The sequence below is a fragment of the Salarias fasciatus genome, assembly GCF_902148845.1.
Source record: "Salarias fasciatus chromosome 7 unlocalized genomic scaffold, fSalaFa1.1 super_scaffold_4, whole genome shotgun sequence".
Classification (NCBI taxonomy): Eukaryota; Metazoa; Chordata; class Actinopteri; order Blenniiformes; family Blenniidae; genus Salarias; species Salarias fasciatus.
The window spans coordinates 24,605,735-24,626,489 of NW_021941229.1; the positions used below are offsets into that span (position 1 = coordinate 24,605,735).

General features: G+C 48.3%; 4 protein-coding genes across 5 annotated transcripts; 2 read left to right on the forward strand and 2 right to left on the reverse strand.

Annotated features, from left to right (window-relative positions):
- Positions 1-1,034: 1,034 nt before the first annotated feature.
- On the reverse strand, positions 1,035-5,818 carry polm (polymerase (DNA directed), mu). Of its 2 annotated transcripts, none has more exons than XM_030084907.1 (11): positions 5,438-5,818; positions 4,731-4,908; positions 4,531-4,629; positions 4,290-4,460; positions 4,145-4,216; positions 3,387-3,507; positions 3,180-3,312; positions 2,546-2,648; positions 1,921-2,163; positions 1,764-1,847; positions 1,035-1,673 (listed from the first exon to the last, which is right to left on the reverse strand). In XM_030084907.1, exons 1-11 carry the CDS (start codon positions 5,632-5,634, stop codon positions 1,548-1,550), a joined length of 1,527 nt encoding a protein of 508 aa, XP_029940767.1. In that variant the 5' UTR covers positions 5,635-5,818; the 3' UTR covers positions 1,035-1,547. The 2 variants fall into 2 exon arrangements, with proteins under 2 accessions (XP_029940767.1, XP_029940768.1); XM_030084908.1 differs by having other exon boundaries at positions 1,035-1,678.
- A 905-nt stretch (positions 5,819-6,723) lies between these two features.
- On the forward strand, positions 6,724-14,171 carry gnsb (glucosamine (N-acetyl)-6-sulfatase (Sanfilippo disease IIID), b). Its single transcript, XM_030085391.1, has 13 exons — positions 6,724-7,007; positions 8,491-8,550; positions 8,935-9,138; positions 9,665-9,730; positions 9,815-9,913; positions 10,535-10,702; positions 10,781-10,863; positions 10,936-11,054; positions 11,202-11,305; positions 11,402-11,503; positions 11,588-11,698; positions 11,772-11,882; positions 11,962-14,171. Exons 1-13 carry the CDS (start codon positions 6,822-6,824, stop codon positions 12,109-12,111), a joined length of 1,563 nt encoding a protein of 520 aa, XP_029941251.1. The 5' UTR covers positions 6,724-6,821; the 3' UTR covers positions 12,112-14,171.
- A 232-nt stretch (positions 14,172-14,403) lies between these two features.
- mrps24 (mitochondrial ribosomal protein S24) lies at positions 14,404-16,377 on the reverse strand. The gene is made up of 4 exons (XM_030085423.1): positions 16,303-16,377; positions 15,826-15,888; positions 14,999-15,110; positions 14,404-14,734 (listed from the first exon to the last, which is right to left on the reverse strand). Exons 1-4 carry the CDS (start codon positions 16,339-16,341, stop codon positions 14,451-14,453), a joined length of 498 nt encoding a protein of 165 aa, XP_029941283.1. The 5' UTR covers positions 16,342-16,377; the 3' UTR covers positions 14,404-14,450.
- Positions 16,378-16,777: 400 nt separating this feature from the next.
- nudcd3 (NudC domain containing 3) lies at positions 16,778-20,120 on the forward strand. Its single transcript, XM_030085422.1, has 6 exons — positions 16,778-17,257; positions 17,884-18,194; positions 19,012-19,144; positions 19,219-19,362; positions 19,460-19,648; positions 19,804-20,120. Exons 1-6 carry the CDS (start codon positions 17,060-17,062, stop codon positions 19,912-19,914), a joined length of 1,086 nt encoding a protein of 361 aa, XP_029941282.1. The 5' UTR covers positions 16,778-17,059; the 3' UTR covers positions 19,915-20,120.
- Positions 20,121-20,755: the final 635 nt, after the last annotated feature.

The window sequence follows — 20,755 nt, forward strand, 5'->3', positions numbered from 1 at the left end:
AGCGTTAGCATTAGCATTAGCGTCAGCTGTCAGTCTAATGACCAACTACTGGGAGGAAGATGCTCTATAATCTGAAGTTAGCCGACAGGAGACTCCAGATATGTGACGTCTTTCATGTAACACACAAGTTTAATGTCTGTAAAACTTCCTAGTAGCAGAAAGACGATCAGATCGGTGGAATGAGAGGCGTCTTCCGGGTCACGGAGGCCTTTTGCCGCGGCATCGGGGGGATCCTCATCCACACAGACGCCGTCCTCTTTGTTCTCACACTCCGTCTCTCCTTTTGCCTCACACATTCGGCGTCGGGAACGGCGACGTGTCAGCGGGGAGCCAGACACGGAACCTGCGTTTTTCTGAAAACACGTCATTTTTATGATTCTGTCTCAGGAGCGTTTCAGGTTTACATGGAAACGGCGGAAACATTAAAAATGAAGGGATGTCCGTGTTGGGATTAGACCGTCGTGACACAGGCGAGTTTTACCCTCCTGATGATGTGTTGTTGCTGTACTAACTTTTATAACAGTAAGTTACTGTAATGAAACCACACACTTCTAGCACTGTGTGCTGTGAACATCAACAATGGCGAATAGAGAAACATTCGTGATGGACAGACGACCACGATGAAGGAGAGACGAGGACAGACGAGGAGGAACCAGGACAGATGAGGAGGGACGAGGAGAGACGAGGAGGTGTGAGGCGAGACGCGCTCTTTGATGTTAAACTGGTATTTAGAAGTTAATGAGGCTGTTAGGAGGAGGTGCAACAGAGACCCCGACTCAAAACACACACACACACACACACACAGACACACACACACACGCATTTTGATCACAACAATACCACTTTTCTCAAAATAACTGCAGCAGATCAGGTCAAAGGTCGATAATAGAAGTTATTCTCTGAAATGGAATTAAAACAGAGTTGAAGAACAAACGTGGTTTTTTCCTTCAATCTTGTGATTCCATGAATAAAACAGACGTTTCTAGTTTAATGTTTGCAGGAATTCTGGGGCTGAAAGAGAGAAGACACACAGACACTTTATTAAAAATATATTTATTCACTTTAAAATGGAAGCTAAATCTTTCTCCACCACTGTTCCAGCAGAGGAGGGATTCAATCAGTTTGCTCCTTTTTTCTAATATCTTTTATGATATGAGAGTTATCTGAGCAAAAATAATCAGCATTAATTCATTTTACAGTGTAAATAAGGCGTAAAGCATGAAGGAATATTAAGTTCTGTCCAGACGACGACGGCAGCGGTTCATGTAACCACACCGGTGAATTTGAAAACGCCGTGTTCTGTATTGTTACAGCGCCACCGAGAGGCCTGGCGGACGTACTGCATCGCCGTGAGTTCATGTCGTGTTTTACGCAGATATTCCCAGCAGCGATGCCGTGTGGGCGGGGCGAAATGAGTTTTACTAGAGTTGACTGAAACGTCAGAGTTTCCCATTCAGAGCACGTTAAAAGGTCTTTTTTACACAAATCGTGCTAAAAGTTGATCCGATTTCCTAAAAGCTGACACCGGTTCCATCCTTCAGTCCGGGTTAAACTCCAGAGTCGGGTCGAGCCGATCCACTTCCTCCTCTCTTCACGCGTTTCTCTCTGACGGCGCCACGAACTCCAGACCCAGAAGACGGAAGATCTCCTCCTCCGACGCCGCCCTCAGGTACCTGCTCTGTGGGAAGACAAGCGGAGAGGCGTTGACCGGCTGTCCGGAGGCTCGTTGATCGGGATTCCGTCTCGATCGGTCGCTCGTCCACCTGCCGGTTGTCGTAGAGGGCGTGGCTGCTCAGGGACATGGCCTTCTCCTGCCCGGCCCAGCGCCGCAGCTCCCGCTCAAACAGCTGCGGGAGGAACGCCGAACGTGAAACGAAGCCGTCCGACAGCCGGAGGAGGAGGGCGGAGGTCAGAGGTCACCTTGGATCCCGTCCAGCCCAGCAGAGCGAAGGCGAACTGGCTGATGGGGGAGACGACCAGGTCCACCCTCACGGCCCTCCAGCGCCTCGCCGCCGGCCGGGCTCCTCCCCCGTCGTCCCTCCCGGGGAGCCTGAAAATGGACAGGCACCTCTCGAAGCGGTCCATGTTGGAGGCCGGCCGGCCGGGACCCTCTGCTGACTCCAGGTACGAGTTCCGGGTGGTTTTCTGGTACAGAAGGAAGCCCTGCAGAGGGGCATTGTGGGGAAATGTGACCTGACCGTTGTGCAGAAGCGCGTCGTGACGGCGAAGCTCAAACCGGGCAGCTCGTCAGCAACTTTAACCAGGTGACAGATTCTTCTGTTGCACCTCAGAAAGTTAATCCACGACAAAAAATGAGTGATTTTTTGATGGAAACTAAAGAAAAGACGACCGCAGGCTGCGATGTTTAGGTCATTTTTAAGGCAGAGCATTTCAAAGGTAGGTTATTGAATATTTTTATTATTTGTAACTATATGTATTACTATTATTTTTTATTTTAACTATCCTTTAATCATTTTTTTCATTGTTTCATTTTTTATGAATTTTTTAAAATATTCTTTCTTCAGTTGATTTGAATGTTGTTTACCTGTGACTCCAGCCAGGACACGACTTTGGGCATCAGTCCCACCTCCTCGCCCTCCTCTGGGTGTGTGATCAGGAAATCCACATCATGGCCGCTGGGCTTCCCTCTGGACAAACATTCAAATATTCAAACAGTTAAACGGCTGCAGAAACGGCTTCAGACGTGTTTCCCAGTCGAGTCGTCGTAGATCAGGTTTTTCCAGTAAATTCCTCGACTGTGTGTGTGTGTGTGTGTGTGTGTGTGTGTGTTTTTTTTATAGCATTCTTTCAGCTTTACTGATGTGTCTTATGATTGACAGAAGTACTGAGCAGTCACATGTTTTTTTCTAGTTTGATCTTCATGTGACTTCCTGATCAAAATATCGTGGCACATCCCATCTGTGACCACTAGAGGTCAGTGTGTGACAGCTGAATGATGCTACAGCACCAGAGGCAAACCTCCACTAATACCGGATTTAGCTGACGGAGCAAGGAAAATGTTCAACACAACAAAAGAAAAACACTATGAAACAGTGAAAACGATATGATGGCAGAAACACAGAAACTCCACTTCTTACGCCTGTTTTTTAACCTCTTGTCTTATTTTTGACAGAAGCGTCTTCCAGTCCAGGTTCTACGGAGCATCCTGATCTCTTCACCTCCTGAATCCTCCGGTCAGAGTAATCCGAGCCGCCGGCGACGCAGACGCGACGGCTTTCTGCACGATGTCCCCGATGGTGTCGGCGTCCGCCCTGGTGACCGGCTGGTGGAGGTCGTCGTAGTGATCCAGACCTGAGGAACGGCGACAGGCTGAGATCCTGCCGGGTCGCTCGGGCGGTTGCGGTGACCGGATGTAAGATTCACACCTGCTTGCTGAGCTCGGTTGAGCGTTTGTCCTGAGTCTCGGAGCTGCTGCAGGTCGTGGATCCCGTCTCGGATCCATCTGTCCGCTGTTTTTGTCCCGACTCCGAATATACCCGTCAAAACCTGGAGCGAATTTCACCACATGATTTCAGGATAATCCGGTAACTTTAACTGAAGCCTGTAGAGTCGATTCTCAGGACTGGTTCAGAGCATTTTGTTCTCTGGAACATTTGTGTTTGGTTTCATTACAAAAACTACTAACAGCGCCAACTCCTGGTCCAGAACGCCAACTGCACCGTTTCTGCCTTCTCTGTGTGAACGGATGCTGTTTTCAAAATGCTAAACTTTCCTGAAATGAAAACGTGAAGAAAAAAAAAAAAAAATCGTGTGATTGAGCACATCGTTTGCTGTTCTGTTCAGTCGGAAGAAAACGAGCTCAAGAGATATAAATGTTAAAAGCTTTGAAAGAGGAATAAAAGTGTATATTGATCCTGGATATTCTCTCCACTGCAGCTGCTCTTTAACTCTTTAATGTGCACAATCATATAAATGCTTTTCTCATTATGCTCCAGATATCTCTAGAAAAGCTGCGAACATCTTGTCCTCTGACATTTTGTAATGAAAGAACCTCATTAGCAAACATTTATACTGACAGTTTTGTTGGGTTTTTTTTTTAACAATGACAACAGAAAAAAAATTCAATTTTTTGCATGCTCATGTGTGATCAGTGTGGAGCAGACGACCTTGTGAGCGAACTGACCTTCAGAGCTCGGTATCGCTCAGACTGTTTGGTGGATTCCACTTCAGCCGAGACGCCGTTCTCCAAAACGTCCTGCAGGAGCAGAGTTAGACCCTGAAGAGCTGAGAAACGCTGCAGACCTCCACAGGCAGGCGTCCATACTGACCCTGATGACCCGGAGCGAGTGGCCCCCCAGACACGGCAGGCCTCGGAGCTGCTGCATGCTGGTCACTGGGGCGGGCAGCGCCTTCAGCACGGCGGCGGCCCGCCGGAACGCCACGCCGCGCCCGTCGTCCCCACTCAGCTCCGCGTTCTCGGCCAGCAGCCCCAGAGCGTCCTGGATGGGGGAGGGGGGTTACTTTAGAAACCAGAATTCTGTACAGAGTGTGTCTGCTGAGCGGACGTACGGTGATGGTGGCGTTGTGGTTCTCCAGCGTGGTTCGTCTCTGACAGGCGTAACTCGGCAACGAGAACGAAACCACCTCCGCTTCATCCGCCTGCTGCTCCTGCAACAAGTTGGAGGCTGGGACGTGTGTTTACGTGTATTTGTGAAAACATTCCTGGACGTTCTGAGGACGTCAGACGGAGGAGAGAAACCGGAGCTCACCTGAAGCTGGTGTCTGTCCAGGACGTCCACAGGTCGGCCTGCTCGCATGCTCTCCGTGTACCAGCTGATGTCCAGGAGGCGAGGCGCCGCCGCTGCCCGGCCCTCGTCCTGCGAGTTCAGCCACGTCCTGACCTCTTGACCCGAGTTGTTCTCAGAAATGACGTGCGTCACTCTTTCGCTGAAAAACAACAAACTGATCAGTCAGCCCTGTGGCGTCTTTCAGCTACTATACATTTAGTCTGACACTGTGGAACATCCTTTTATAAGCAGCATCCTAAAAGGATTTGTTTAAGGATGCCAGATGTGCATCTGCAGGTCTGATGTCTGTTTTTGGAATATTGTTCTAGCGGTTTTTATAGTTGTTTTTATATCTTTAAATGGGTCTTTGTGGTCATTTCATGTGTGTTTGTCTTGTGATCATTTTTTTAAACCATTTTTGTGCATCTGATTCTGACCTGTGTGCTTTTGTGTGACGAGCACAAATTACAAATATTTGGATTTAGGACTGTTTTCATTTATATAATTCACGAATTTAATTTTCAACATACCAACTTCCTTGGACCAACTTCAATCTCCACAAAACATGACAGGTTTCCAATCTTCCTCAGGTTTAAATCGCTTTAGATCCCCTCCAGATGTGACAGGATCGGAGCTGTTTCTCTCTTTTCTCTGTAAATTTGGATCATTTCTGTATTTTTGAGTCTCACCTGAACACAGATTCCACCTGAAACCCTTTCTTCAGTCCCAGATCAGACAGAAAAGCTCTTCGACTGGCTCCCATCTTCCTCTCCAGCAGGAATAAAACCATCTCCGGGAACTTCGCAGGTGTTTTCTCTGCGCTGTGTGTTGTAGTTTTGTCCCCAGAGGCAGAGGAGCTGACTTTCCTCCTCTTCAGTGGCACCATGTTTGAAGAAAAAACGTCTTGTCGTTCCGTTTAAACTCACTGACACGAGCCCAGCTGCTTCCTGTCACGGCTCCACATCCTCCGTCTTCGTTTTCGGTCGTTAAAGAGGAGATTTCCGCAGATTAAAAGATATCTTTGGGTAAAAGTGTGTCAGACATGTTCATCTCCTGAAACAGCTGATTTCTTCTTCTTCCTTTCCTCCAGTGTTTGTTACCAGTGATCTACCGGACGCATTCTGCTGCATTACTGCCACCTGCCGGTCGGAGGGGGAAGTGTCTGAACCAGACGTAAACAAGCGGAAATAAAAAAAATTCAATAAAATAGAATAAAAATAAATATAGAAAAATAAAATAAAAAATGGTAAAATTGTGTCAGGGCGTGATTACTTATAGGTCAGGTAAATAGAAATTATTGAATCCAACTTTTACAATAATAAAAGACAAAAGAAAATATATAAAAAGAAAAAAGGGGGCAACTATCAGTTAGAACATTGTCTTTCACAATGCAGATATTAATATCAAATCCCACTATGTTGTGTTCAATTCACAAAATTACAGAAAAACAAAAAAACAAAAACCTGATCATGAGTTAATAGCATAGAATATAATAGAATTTAACAATACACCTACATTGTAAACTCACCTAAAGTGTAATTTAAGGAAATAAATTGACAGTAGAAAAACTTCAAACATTACACTTATACACACACTTATTTTTGTTCATTTTTATCACAACAGAAAAACGTGCACATATGCAGCTACATGAAATATTAACACGCTGTTAAATAGAATATAATGTAAAAAAAACAAACTCGAAAGGACAATACAATACAAATACATCAAACCGCTATGTGAAAAAAAAAATAAACGGATTTTTTTAACGTTTTAAAATATATAACATGTAATGCAATAAGCAACAATTATGAATTATTTTTTAATTAACAAGCATTATTATGAGTGACTCTTTAATGTAAAGTTGTGTAACGTTATCAAAAGTTGTGTAAAGTTGTTTGAAGTCGTACACTGTGTCCTCGCGCCTCACCCCGCCCCTCCTGATCACATGACACACACACCGCCTCACACACTTCCTCAAACCGCTCAGCTGCACCGGGTCACCGTCCTCCGCCGCCCGCTGCCTCGCCGCGTCTTTCCCCCGAGCTGCGGTCCAGGAGCAGGAAGAGATCCGCCATGTCCGGTGTGCGGAGCGGGGGTCCGGGGGGTCCGGGGGGTCCGGGTCCGCTCCTCAGGCTGACCCCCGCGTGGACGCTGCTGCTCGCGCTGCTCGCGCTCACCTGCTGCGCCAGGTGTGACAACAAACCCAGCAACATCATCCTCATCGTGGCCGACGACCAGGACCAGACACTGGGGGGGATGGTGAGGACAGGGGAGACCCCCGAGCCAACACACACACACACACACACACACACACACACACACACACACACACACACACACGTTTGTACAGCTATATGTTGTGAGGACATTCATTGACATAATGCATTTCCTAGGATGTCCTCACTTTCCAAAAATTGTCCTCACTTGTAAGGTTAGAAACCCATGGTCCTCACAAAAGGTCCTCACAACATATAGCTGTACAAGTACACACACACACACACACACACACACACACACACACACACCTAGGCGAGTGCCTCCTTGTAGAACTGAAGTGTGTCAGTATGTCTTATCAAGAGACCTCTGGACCAGAGAAAGACCCCCCACACACACACACACACACACTTCCTCTCAGAGACACTTTGTGTCTGTTTTCCATCTCTCTGAACATTTTCTCTTTCTGTGCTGAGTTTGTGGTCATGTTGTGAGCCATAGGTGTCATGGTGAGAGTCTTAGGTGTCATGTTGAGCGTTTTCATGTTGTTAGTCTTAGTTTTCATGTGTTGTCGTTCTGTCAGTAGTCTTTTTGTGTGTTCCTGCTGGTTGTGTGTCCTGCTGGTTTTTTCGTCTGGTGTTTTCATATCTTGTGCTTGTTCAGTGTTTTCTGTGTTTTAAAGGAGGAGTATTCTGCAAAATCCACTTTTTTGAGCTTTGTAAAATGCTGTAGTGTCATTTCCCCATTAAAAAGATGCACGGAGTTGTTTCCTGAACCATTCACGCATATTTGAGCAATCCTTGAATCTCCCCTTTGGCAGCCATGTTGAGCGCTGAAACGCTTGGTGCTGCACAGCTCCGCCCATAATGCACAGCTCCGCCCATAATGCACAGCTCCGCCCATAGTGCACAGCTCTGCCCCAGCTCTGATGTCGTCTGCACAGCTCTTCCTGCACAGCTGGCACGTACACTGCAAATAGCCGAGATGGACGCTCTGAGGGGGGCGTGTCGCTACGCTGAGAAGATTCTAGAAGATACAGAGACTCATTTCCAGTCGTCTGACGCAGCCTGATGCAGATGTAAATTTCATTTAAGTTGTTTTTGACACATGCAGCTTTCACTATCCAACTTTGGGCAAAGCTGTTGCTTAAGTGTGCTGTAGATTGATACTAAAAGGCCATAAACATGTAATACCACCCCCCCCCCCCCCCCCCCCTTAAAGGTTAGTTGCTTTGTTTTTACTGGTTTTCACTCTGTTTTGTGTGTCTGTGTGGTTGGATTGTGTCGTTTCGTTTACGTGTGTTATCATGCTACTGTTGTCTAATAAGCAGTCACACAATGTGCGACAAACTGAATTCCATATAAACAGCCGAAGCCAGTATTTTCCTGATAATCTGTCAGTTTGTTGGAATCGTAGAGCGTCTGTTTGGAGTGAGTCACGTCTTCACATCCGTCCAGTCTTGTTTCTACTGTTGTTTCCAGTCTTGTTTCTATTCTTGTTTCTATTCTTGTTTCTATTCTTGTTCCAGACGCCAATGAAGAAAACCAAAGCTCTGATCGGAGACTTAGGAGCAACGTTTGTCAACTCTGTGAGTACATTTTTATATTTCCTCCACCTGGCAGCTCAATCTAAGATCCCATCAAGGCTTGACAACAAGTTTTAAACATTTAAATATCGAGTATTGTTGACGGTGAAGCTGATTCAGCCTGAAAGTCACACCTGGGATCCTCCTTGGTTCTGAATGAGTGGTTGAAGCTGCTGCTGTTTTCATGACTCGTCTCCTGACAGCAGTCAGGTGTTTTCCTGAGCCGTTGGACCTGCAGAGGCGTCTGATTACAGCCTGTTACATGTTATTACATGGACTCGGTTGCACATCCTCCTTCCTGCCGGGGTTTCATCAGCTCTCCTCTCCCCTCCGTTTGTGCCCCCCCCCCCTCCTTCCTCTTCTCGGTTCCTCCTTCCTGCCCTGAAGTTCACCGTCACGCCGCTGTGCTGCCCCAGCAGGAGCAGCATCTTGACCGGCCAGTACCCCCACAACCACGAGGTGAGGAACAACTCCCTGAGCGGGAACTGCTCCAGCAGCCTGTGGCAGAAGGGACCCGAGACCGCCGCCTTCCCCGTCTACCTCAACAAGCTCAAGTACCAGACCTTCTTCGCCGGGAAATACCTCAACCAGGTCCGTGGGGCCGAGAACGGTCGCTCTCGCCTGGTATTTCTGTGAAAGGTTTAGATCAGTTGCATTAAAGTTCATCGAAGCTGCAGCAACAAGTTTGGCAGAAGCCACGTTTTTACGAGCAGCAGGCGTTGTTTTGCGGTTGCATCAGGTTTTGGCAGGTTTTTATAGAGCAACAGGTTGAGTTGGATCATAGCGAAAGGTCAGTGAAGCGGAAACGGCAGGTTTAGAGGAGCAGCGGTGGATTTAGGAGAGTGGTTCAGCTCAACAGCTTCACTGGGTTCACTCCAGCCGGGGCGGGTGTAGCTGGGCGGCAGGAGCAGGATCATCTTGGTGGAGCCATTTAACACTAACAAATTAGCAACAACAGTCAGCAACAACTTTAAAAATCTAATCTTACTCCTTTGTTGCATTCATGTCTTGATTTTTATCTCCTGTACAAAACAAGTCACTGATTTAAACTCCAAAAACAAGATTCAGAGGAAGTGATGTGATGTGATGTGAAGTGAGCGTGGTCTTCTTCCTGCAGTACGGGAAGAAGGAGGTGGGAGACGTGGGCCATGTCCCCCCGGGCTGGGACCAGTGGCACGCTCTGGTGAGTCCATGCCGCCTCGGAGAATCGCGCCGCCGCCCGTCACTTCCTCCCGTCGCCGCCAGTTGACCGCCGTCTGCTCCACAGGTGGGAAACTCGCAGTACTACAACTACAGCCTGTCGGTCAACGGCAAGGAGGAGAAGCACGGCGACCGCTACGAGGACGACTACCTGACGGACCTGATCGTGAGTCGCGGCGCGGCAGCGGGCGGCGTTTACGGGGGAGTGCGTGACTCCAGGCCGCGTGTTGAGGCGTGCGTGGGTTCAGTTTGTGGAGCAGTCAGCAGACTTGGAGGTTAATCATCACCTCATCAGCTGAGAGGAAGAGCGGCGGCCTTCACCTTCCTCTTTTCACTGATCGGAATCAGACCAGCAACCCGCTTCTAAAAAGCACCAAACGCTTCAGGGTGACATTTATGGAAAACGTAAAAAGGTTCGGGCTGCGTCTCAGACGACTTATTGAGACAGAAGTCTGGAGGATATTTCACAATAAAAGCATGTCAGCGTGTCCTGTTCCGTTTATTGTGTCCTGAGACGGAGACGGCGTCTCCCGGGTCACGAGCCGAGACTCAGCTGATCCTGGAGGTTTTCTGTGAGATTCGGGTCTGAAGAAGGTGCCGTTTGTTTTATGGATCCAGTATTTAAAGAGCAGTCAGGTGAAGATAACTGCTTTATTGGAGTGATTTCTACTTTCAGTTAATATTTAACTTTCACGCTTCCCTTTTTTTTCTCATTACAAACGTTTTGTCCTTTTTGTGATCTCCTGTTTTCGCCTCGTTTGTTTTCCGCTCGTCCCGACGGCTCCAGCTGAATCGCTCCCTCGTCTTCCTGGACAACCGCAGCCCCCAGCATCCCTTCTTCCTCATGCTGTCTCCGCCGGCGCCTCACTCGCCGTGGACGGCGGCGCCGCAGTACCAGAAGCAGTTCGACGACGTCAAGGCGCCGCGGGACGGCAGCTTCAACAAGGCGGGGAAGGTGAGAGTCCGCTTGAGGGACGCAGACGGGGAAACATCTGGAACATCAAGGAAGAACGGAGGCGTCTTGTGTTTCCAGGACAAACACTGGCTGCTCCGCCAGCCCGTCAGCCCCATGCCCAACAGCTCCGTCAGCTTCCTGGACGACGCCTACCGGAGGAGGTAGGGCTCCCCTCGGCTGCCTCAGGGCCAGAGGTGAGGGGTCAGGGGTCAAGCCGCTGTTCTGCCCTGCAGGTGGCAGACTCTGCTGTCCGTGGACGACATGGTGGAGGCGCTGGTCAAGAAGCTGGACGCCATCAAGGAGCTCAACAACACCTACGTCTTCTACACGTCGGACAACGGCTACCACACCGGTCTGCTCCTCCTCCTCCTCCTCCTCCTCTTCTTCCTCCTCCTCCTCCTCCTCCTCCTCCTCCTCCTCCTCCTCCTCCTCCTCTTCCTCCTCCTCCTCCTCCTCTTCCTCCTCCTCCTTATAGCAGCTCCCCTCCTCTGTGTTTCAGGTCAGTTCTCGCTGCCCATCGATAAGCGGCAGCTGTACGAGTTCGACATCCGGACGCCGCTCCTGGTCCGCGGGCCGGGAATCAAGGCCAACCAGACGCTGCAGGTAGGAACGAACACACACACACACACACACACACACACACACACACACACACACACACAGACCGTGACTCCAGCTCAGCCCTGACTCCTCCCCCAGGCGCCGGTCCTGAACATCGACCTGGCTCCGACCTTCCTGGACATCGCCGGGACCAACCTGTCGGCCCTGAACCTGGACGGCCAGTCCTTCCTCTCTCAGATGGTCGGTCGCCGCCGCCGTTAGCAGGAAGCTTTTCCCGTCTCGCCGCCGTCTGTGTTTCTGACTGCCGGGACTCTGTCTGTTCAGGCGCCGTCTCTGCGTAACGGCACGGCGCGGCCGTTCTTCCTCATCGAGTACACCGGAGAGGGACACCCGACCCCGGACCCGTCCTGCCCCAAGCTGGGCCCCGGGCTGTCGGTAGGGCGGCGCTCGGTCCGCGGCGCCGGAGGGAGAATCCGAACCGACTAACGGAGACTCTGTGTTTTTGCAGCAATGCTTCCCGGACTGCGTGTGTGAGGACGCCTTCAACAACACGTACGCCTGCGTGCGCACGCTGGACGCCACGCACAACCTGCAGTACTGCGAGTTCGCCGACAGCGAGGTAACGTCGCTGCCGCCGCCGCTTCGGTCCCGCGGGAGTAATCCGATTACACTAACAGCGCCGGTCTGTGTGCCGCCAGTCCTTCGTGGAGGTGTACGACCTGGCGGCCGACCCCCACCAGCTGGAGAACATCGTGAAGAAGGTGGACCCGGCCGTGCTGCAGGCCATGAACCAGCGGCTCATCAAGCTCCAGTCCTGCGAGGGCGAAGGCTGCCGCCACGTCGACTGAGGCCAACGCCGGGGGGGGGGCTGCTTCAGTTCACACACACACGCATACACACATACACACACACACCTCCACTCAAACCGTCTTTTTCCTTCCTCAAGAGGGCGTCGCTGTGTCCGTGACTCGTTAGTGTTCCAGTATTTTCCACTCTCTCAGTTCCTCATGAAAGCGAAAAAGATGGAGGATCTTTGGACGCGACGACTTTTCCTAAAGTCACACGCGAGACTGAAACGTTCAGATTGTCTCCAGATATGTGGAGCAGAAAAGAGCGCAGTGCTGCAGGAACTCATTTAATGGTTTTAATCAATGAGAAGCTCTCGATATCGTTGCGTTTTGACGAGCAGAGATTCGACACCAGGCGCTGTGATTGGTCGGCGCTTTGCATCGTTTCCATATGAGCTAAAAATAGGATTTTTCTTTTTTTAGGGCCGTTCTAAAGTCTGTTTGGACCGCGATCGGCCCTCGGGCCATACTTTGAACACACTTGCCAAAACATTAGAGTGAGGACAGACGCCGGTGGACACGCCCACTTCCACCGAGGACCGGGGAACGCCACCGATGGGGTCCCGGACCACAGCTTGGAAACCGCTTTTGTAATGTTTTTTTTTTTTTTTTTTTAATCTGAAGACGTCCGCTCATCTCGGGGAAATTAACACACCAGACGTAACACGTTTGTTTACATTGTCCAGACAGTTTGTTACCAACGTTAAGCGAGCGTTTCTTCAAATATTAAAGTTTGTTTTTTTAACCTTTGACGTCCCTGAAATACTGCGTTTATGAGATTTGGACTTTTTTCCCATGCTCCTTTGCATTAAGATGATAAAAATCAGAGTAAACATTCATGCGACGACGTTCTGAATCCTCACACTGTGATTATTGGGTCTTTTCACACTTTAAACTTTAGAAAATTTTTCTACTTTTCCCTGTTGAAGCAGGTCGAGTGAGCGGCGCTCGTCGACTGAGCCTCGTTTTCCCGCTGTGACGTGTTTCTGCCTAAACTGCACTATGAGGCCCGTTTGCACGGAAACGGAAAGCTGTCTGTTCGCTTTTCTGTGTTCGTCTGCAGAAAATGCATTGAACTTGTGTTTCGGCGTTTCTGCCGTTTGCCTGTAAACACGTTTTCAAAGCCTCGACGAACCTGAATCCGCCGCAGAAACACAAAATTTTGACTCTCTGTCCGCATTTGACGCACAACCCAAGCTTGTCTCTTACACTGGGGCCGTCAGAAACAAATAGCACGTGATTTCTTGCTGAGCGTCTGATTAAAAACGTCAATATTGTGCTTATATCTGGCATTTATACAGACGAGCCACTGCGTCACTCGGCTTAAAATATCACATTTAACATCATTTATCTCATTTGACGCCACTTTTGCTGTATTTCCGTAAAGCTAATGTTAGCATCTGGATCAGTTAGCTTAGCATAAAACATTATTTCTGCAAATATTCTGCGCATTTTTTTCCAGTTTTTCATCCTTGTTTGACATCAGTTATGTTGCTTTGACATAAAGCTCAGAACTGGTTGGTAAATTTTCCCAAATTAAAACTAAAATCTGCTACATTAAGCTAAATATATATATATATATATATATATATATATATATATATATAAGATTATCTTAAATATATTAGATCAACACATGCTTTAGCATTTAGCTTAACATACATGTGACCTCAAATCTCACCAAACTGCTCACTTGGCTTCCCGTTTCTGTCTCAACTGTAAAATTTGAGTCTGTTGAAATGTGGAGCTGTGAGTGAGTCCGCCTTTTTAACTCGTCGTCAACGGCAGGATTTCCGGTTTTCCCCTCAGACCAGCTCGAAGCCTCATTTCCCCTCCAGGCTTGGTAAAGGTCCTCCAGTCTTTCTGGAGCCGGACATGTTGATTTCTCTGTCTTGCGGTTGTTTTTTTTAGTTTTGTTTCTTGAGGGAACTTGTTTTTGCACAGTTTTAAAGATGGACGCTTTAATCCTGCCTCAAGCTGAGTGCCTTTTGAAAATGTGAATGAATTTTGCACTGTGATGAAAGTGATTGGAAATAAATCATGAGGAGCATTTGAACACTCGTCCTGTTCGTTATTTTTTTTTAGTAAAGTCTCCCTGTTCTTCTGTCGATTGATTTTAGAATAATCATGATTTAACTGAGTCCTCCTAACAGCATTGGCCTGTAGCCACAGTAGCTAGCATGCTAGCAGTTGTACTGATGAGCAATTCTCTGATGTGATTTCAGCTCTGTGTGGGTGTTTTATTTCAGGAAACGGGAAGTTTTAATTTTTTTTTGTCTTTATTAAAAAAAAAAACAAAAACATTAAAGTATCTTGACAGAATAAATACACGAGTGTCCTCAGAGGTATTTGTAGACGACTTTGTCCGGCAGCGTCTGGATCTCCAGCTTGACGGGACACTTGTAGAAGTGCGAGAGCAGCGACTGCGTGTATCCGATCAGGAAGTAGAACTTCTGCGGCGGGAGCTTCTGGATCATCAGGGCGCAGACCACCAGCACGTTGCCGCGCCGTTTCAGGACCACCTCGTTGGCCAGGCAGCCGTGGAATGTGCCGAACATGAAGCGGCGGATGAAGACGTCCTCCACGACGCGATCGGACGCGCCCGACTCGCCTTTCAGGTTACCTGCCGAAAACAAACATTACAGAGACAGACAGCATGTTTTTACTCCAGTATATTAAACTAGGTGGTGTTCCACAGGGTTCTGTATTAGGCCCAATACTGTTATTATTGTGCCTGCTTCCACTGGATCTGTAGCCTTTATAACCAAATGTTTGATTCTCCACTACATAAAATTTCTGTAGTTACAAAACGGTTTCCACTTCTGCTATGTTATCCATCTATTTTGGCTGTTTTAGCTAATTATAGTGGCTGATGGGAGACGCTCACCAGTGTGCTGAGACAGCCAGCCTTTCCGGTGGCCGATATGATGAGGGGGGAGCGCCTGCTCGTAGGTCACGCCTTTGTCTCCTTTTCCCACTCGAATGCGAGCCGCTCGGTTCTGGGAGAAGACAAGAGGTGACCGGTGTTAAAAACAATCTGCAGGAAAAAAAAGTTCAGTTAACCCACATCTTCAGGAGATGAAGAGATTTCCAACTGGGCCACAGAGTAAATCATGAATTCACCATGATCACGATACCTATATGCACAAATCACAAGATAAGAATGTTTCATGAACACTTGGTTCTCAGAGCAATGCTTACTGGAGGTTCCTCGGTTCTCTAAAAGTAGAACAAGAGGTACAGCGTCCAGCTATCAGGCTCCTGTCACGTGGAACCAGCTCCCAGTGTCTGTTAGGGAGGCCGACAGTCTCTACTTTCAAGGTTAGGCTTATACAAAACTTAGTTGGAGATGGTTCAGGATGTCCTAGAGTCAACCGTTTTCTCGTGAAGCTGCTACAGGTTTGCCTATACTTCCTCACCTGGATTTGTTGGGTTTTTCACAGCTGTCTCTTTAGTGTCGCTTGTATTTATAATACCCTTGTCAAATGAAATAAAATAATATGCAATGTAAAGTCAAACAGTTGTGATTAATCATACTTTTCTTTCATATTTGGAATTCTGTTATTTGGAAGGTGCAGAGCATGAACGCGCAGTGGCGGTAAACATCATTCATGGCAGTTCAGTTTCGACAGTATTAATCTCGCTCAGGCTGGAGCTGTGCGGCCCTTGATCACATTGAGGCGGGATGAAGAGTGCTGGTGTTGGAGAGATCACCTTGCAGCACGCCGCGGTGACATGGACTCCCCGGCAGAACGAGCCGGACCGAGCCACGACGCTCTGCAGGGGGAAAACGAAAACAATCACACAGAAGGCACAGAAGTGAGCACTTTGTGCTGAATCTACTGCACGAAATGTGCATCAAGAATAAAGACACAGTAAAGTGCGAAAAGCCAAAACTTTGGCATCAAGCATCACTTTACAATTATTTGCAAATGGTGGGATGATTGCATTAATAAACATTCTTTATAAATTCATTTTGCTGTTGTGACTGCGGATATTAATAACCTAACCTGTGACAAGAACCAAAACACCAGAGACGCTTATTAGCAAACGGATTACACTGGAAACTAATCCAGTGATCTAGACCGTGAGTTCCAACATTTAAGTGTCTGATAAATTAATCTAAATAACCCGCTCACGCTGTTATTGCTGTACTGTTGATGTGTGAAGATATTTAAACATTTTCCTCACCAGCAGCTTCACGCTGGCAGAGCTCAAGGACGCCGCCATCTTTCCGACTCCCGTCAGCCTGAACGAGCTGAAGCTCATCTCTTTTATTCGGGACAAGTAGAACGTCTTTGCAGCTATCAGTCGATAAATAAATATTTCTGTAGTGCTGCTGTATAGTGCTGTTAATAACTTGTGACAAAACTACAAAATTGATATTTTATTTGAAAAAAAAGCGTCCTCTGAAGTGGAACTATTGTTCTGACGGTTCGTTTTCATCGGACAACAATAAAGTCGGAGCAAACGGAAGTTTAAAGAATAAAACGACACATTTTTACCTTCTTTTCTTAAAAAAAAAAAAAATAATTTTTATTTATTGGTTCTACGAATGTGTATGTGTTTGCATCTTATGTACCCATGTTTATTTAAATGTTCAAATAACAACATTAAAAAAGTTAACTCACGCTATTTCCGATGCTTTTGTTCTGAAATCTTGTTATCGGAAGTTTTGGTTGTTGACCCGGAAGTCTGTAAACGCTGATCGGATTGCATCTGGTCCTGTTTATAAACTTGGAATTTTAAATTTAGCGGCTCGTTGTTGTTGTGGTTCTCTCGGTCCTTGACGGGCCTCCGGTATCCGGACCCCCCTCGGTCTTTATCGGCCTCGCTGCCGCGCGCTCGGCTCCCCGTCCCGGTCTTTAGCGGGGCTCCCGGTCGCGGGGTCGGCGGTTCTCGGGCTCTCTCGGCCTTCAGCGCCCCTCGGAGCGGGCTCGCCGGGGTCATGGCGTCGCCCCCGGAGATGACGGAGATGTACGACAACGCGCTGCTCGGGATCCTGCAGCATGTCGGAAACATCGAGGACTTCCTGCGGATCTACTTCGGGTTCTTGTACCGAAAGACGGACTTCTACCGTCTGCTGTCCGGCCCCACAGACCGGATGGGCTTCCCGCCGGGGGTGGCGGAGCGGATGGTGCTGAAGGTGAGCTCTGATGCTCCTTTCAGGTCAGCAGGAGTCAGAAAACACACACTTTTCACCAAATGGTCACAAATAGAACCATCAAAGCTCAGTGTTTATCCAGCACATCAAACCTGTTATTTTAATCCTTGTTTTGTATTTTTTTGTAACTAGCAGGTAGGTATTGATGATATCCACACAATGTAACTCATTTTCTTTAATTTAATTAGGATATTTCAATATTTTCTAGTTCTTTAATGTGTTTTGTGGCCAGTTTGCCCTTGTTAGTGGCTTATTTTAGTTTTTCAGAAAAACGGATCATGCACAGAGCAGCATGCCGCCTTATGGAAATAACAGCAGCTGGACTCACTGCTGTGTGTCGCCTTTGGACCAAGCTGCACTCTGAAAGATCTTCCCTCATCAAGGCATCGTACAGCGATTCTGAGATCAGAGTCTAAAGGGTCCAGGACTTCTGGAGACGTGTAGAATTTAATCTGCTTCTCTGAAGATCCAGAAAGTTAAGCTTCCAGACCAAACTGATGATCTTCAAAGTCTTCTTTCTCTGCAGTGCCGAGACCTGCTGAGGAACCACAACCTTCCTCTTCTCGGGTTGAATCTCAGCCCTGACCGCCGTCCGCTCTCCTCCCCAGACGTTCCAGATGTTCGAGAAGCTGGCGGAGCAGGACCGCGAGCGAGCGCTGAGCCTGCTGCAGAGGAGGCAGGAGAGCGGCCGAGTCCCCGCCGCCGTTCAGGAGCTGGAGGTGTCGTCTGAGAACGCCGAGGCGAAGGAGGACGAGGATCAGGAGGAGGGGAAGAAGAAGAAGGAGGGAGAGGAGAAGGAGGAGGAGAGCTCAGCCACAATCAGCAGAGATGCTTCGGCTGCTTCGGCTGAGGCAGAGTCGACGTCCAGCAGCAGCCCAGGACGTCCAGCGGCGCCGCTGGATCAGCCGTCTGCAGACGGGTCAGTCCGCTGAGGAGCAGTGACCTTTAGTCATCCGTATGCTGCATGCAGAAAAATGTAGTTTTCTTTCTTTTTGCACAATCATATTAGAAAATAACTCGACATGAAGTTGTAAATTCATGAAGCTCATTTTAGCAAATGATGAGTGATCGATCGATTAAAAAGGGAAAAAGACATTTAGGAAGGAAAATAATACATAAAGTAATAATGGATTTGATTTGAATTCTTCAAACATATATACTCAAATAGATTCAAGACATTTATTGAAATAAATAAATAATGGATTATGTTTAAAAAAAAAGTTCATGCCCTTTAAAAACATTGGTTCAATGAAAATCTCGTGGGAGAACAAGCTCAGATAACAAAATGTGATCTGAGTTCATCTGCGTCAGTGGAAAACTGCTGCAGTAAGTCAATAAATGAAAAATGAGAATTTGAATCCATTGAAAAAAAAATGCGAGAATGAATTGAAAACATGACACAAGATGAATGTTGTCAGCAGATAAATACATTTTAGATAAATGAACTATTAAAAAAAAATCTGCTTTCAAGATTAAATTTTAAAAAATATTTCAATTAAAATGCTCAAAATAATGAAATAAAGTCTCATTGGTGAAATGCTAATTGCTTTAGCAAAAAGTTGCAGTAAAATCAGAATTAAATAAATAATTGCAATAAAATAAAAAAAATTCTAAAGCACATTCATCAGACAAAATTAATTCAACAAATTTTGAAAAGAAGTCTTTAAATCCGGGCGATTTCCAGCTGGTAGCGAGTGAATAATCCCGGTCAATGAGCTGCTGTGGGTTTTGTGCAGAACTCAGGATCGCTTCCAGTCGGACCCGGACAGCTACAACGGGGCGGTGAGGGAGAAGTACAGCTGGTCGCAGGACTTCATGGACGTGGAGGTCCGCGTCTTCGTGCCCAAGACGGTGGTGAAAGGCCGACAGGTGAGCCGGGGGCGGGGCCGGGGGAGGGGGCGGGGCCGATCGGACGGCGCTGACGCCGCCGCGCTCGTCCTCAGGTCAGCGTCAGCCTGCAGAGCGGCTCCGTGCGGGTCAGCGTGAGGGACGGCGGCGCCGACGAGACGCTGATAGACGGCGAATTCACGCACAAGATCAACACGGAGAACTCGCTGTGGAGCCTGGAGCCCGGGAGATGCGTGGTCGTACGTACACGGCGCCGCACCGCCAGCCGCCGTCTCCTTAAAGGAAAAACTGAAGAAGGAAAAAAAACCACTCCAACCCCTCCTTCGCTCTGTTCAGCTGTCGCTCAACAAGGCGTCGGAGGTGTGGTGGAACGCCGTGCTGAAGGGCGAGCAGGAGATCGACATCAACCAGATCAACCGCGAGCGCTCCATGGCCACGGTGGACGAGGAGGAGCACGCCGTGCTGGACCGGCTCACCTTCGACTACCACCAGAAGCAGCAGGGGAAGCCGCAGAGCCACGAGATGGTGAGGCGGAGGTCACTCTCAGATTAGATGCTCCACAGTCTGGATGTTAGGAGGAAGATGCTCTAAATAACTGCCGCTGTTTCTAATCCCACCACGGTGACTGGGTGTGTCGTCATGGTAACCAGTCAGCGTCTCGTCTCTCTGTTTGTCCTCAGAAAGTCCACGAGATGCTGAAGAAGGGCTGGAACGCCGACGGCTCGCCGTTCCGAGGGCAGCAGTTCGACCCGTCCATGTTCGACATCCCGCCCAGCGCCGTGCAGTTCTGACACGCCGCCGCCGCCGCCGCCGCCGCCGCCGCCCCAAACGCCCGCTCCCTGGACAGTTTCCTCCCAGAATCTGGAGTCTGTAGCAGCTGCATGTGTGTGGAGAGAGGAGACGGACAGGAAGTGAAGACGAGACGACGAAGCGAAGACGAGACGCTTTGATTTGATGGTTTGACCGTGTGAAGACTATAAATATGTTTCTCTCTTTATTTATGACTCTGCAGTGCCTCTGTGTGTGTGTGTGTGTGTGTGTGTGTGAGTGAGAGAGAGAGTGTGTGCGCGTGTCACATGTGGATTTATTCCACTCGCCTCGGTTTTTTTTTTTTTGTTTTTCCATTACGTGTTATTACCTGAAGCTCGGTTCTGATTGGCCGCAGCTCAGCGTCAGGAGAGCGACTCGGTCGTCGGAATCCAGCCGCCGTTTTTAAAACAGATGGAAGAACAGAAAGGAAGAACGAGGTGTCGACAGGTTCTGCGGTGACTGACGGGCGGAGTGACCCCTGACCCCGCACCCCCACATTTCGGGCGGCCTCCACATGACCCCTCCCCTGGCGCTGGGCGGGACCGGACTGGACCTGCAGAGGAGACGCAGCCGTTCTGTTCCTGAGCAGCAGAACGTTTCACCTCCAAACCAGCTTCCAATCAATAAAATGTTCAATATGTGGAAAAAACAGGAAGTGCTGTTTTTCACTGCTTTTGGCCGTTTTAGAGTTTTAGGCTCTTTTTAAATTGGTTTCAGCCAAAGTTCTGATCCTTTGAGCAGATTTCTCACGGGACTGATTTGACTAGTTCAGTGGTCACATGTTTGGCTGGTTTTGTCCATATTTTTGACTGGCTTGGGCCA

What these genes read in the sequence shown, in the direction of transcription:
- nudcd3 (XM_030085422.1), top strand. Translation starts at nt 17,060, where the DNA reads ATGGCGTCGCCCCCGGAGATGACGGAGATGTACGACAACGCGCTGCTC. An exon ending in GATCAGCCGTCTGCAGACGG is followed by an intron (nt 18,195 to 19,011) that starts GTCAGTCCGCTG and finishes GGTTTTGTGCAG; the next exon opens with AACTCAGGATCGCTTCCAGT. An exon ending in AGCCGCAGAGCCACGAGATG is followed by an intron (nt 19,649 to 19,803) that starts GTGAGGCGGAGG and finishes GTTTGTCCTCAG; the next exon opens with AAAGTCCACGAGATGCTGAA.
- polm (XM_030084907.1), bottom strand. Translation starts at nt 5,634, where the DNA reads ATGGTGCCACTGAAGAGGAGGAAAGTCAGCTCCTCTGCCTCTGGGGAC. An exon ending in CAGGTGGAATCTGTGTTCAG is followed by an intron (nt 4,909 to 5,437) that starts GTGAGACTCAAA and finishes GTTGTTTTTCAG; the next exon opens with CGAAAGAGTGACGCACGTCA. An exon ending in TGTCCTGGCTGGAGTCACAG is followed by an intron (nt 2,164 to 2,545) that starts GTAAACAACATT and finishes GCCCCTCTGCAG; the next exon opens with GGCTTCCTTCTGTACCAGAA.
- mrps24 (XM_030085423.1), bottom strand. Translation starts at nt 16,341, where the DNA reads ATGGCGGCGTCCTTGAGCTCTGCCAGCGTGAAGCTGCTG. An exon ending in TCACCGCGGCGTGCTGCAAG is followed by an intron (nt 15,111 to 15,825) that starts GTGATCTCTCCA and finishes GTCTTCTCCCAG; the next exon opens with AACCGAGCGGCTCGCATTCG. An exon ending in CTGGCTGTCTCAGCACACTG is followed by an intron (nt 14,735 to 14,998) that starts GTGAGCGTCTCC and finishes TGTTTTCGGCAG; the next exon opens with GTAACCTGAAAGGCGAGTCG.
- gnsb (XM_030085391.1), top strand. Translation starts at nt 6,822, where the DNA reads ATGTCCGGTGTGCGGAGCGGGGGTCCGGGGGGTCCGGGGGGTCCGGGT. An exon ending in CCGGGAAATACCTCAACCAG is followed by an intron (nt 9,139 to 9,664) that starts GTCCGTGGGGCC and finishes TTCTTCCTGCAG; the next exon opens with TACGGGAAGAAGGAGGTGGG. An exon ending in AGCTGGGCCCCGGGCTGTCG is followed by an intron (nt 11,699 to 11,771) that starts GTAGGGCGGCGC and finishes GTGTTTTTGCAG; the next exon opens with CAATGCTTCCCGGACTGCGT.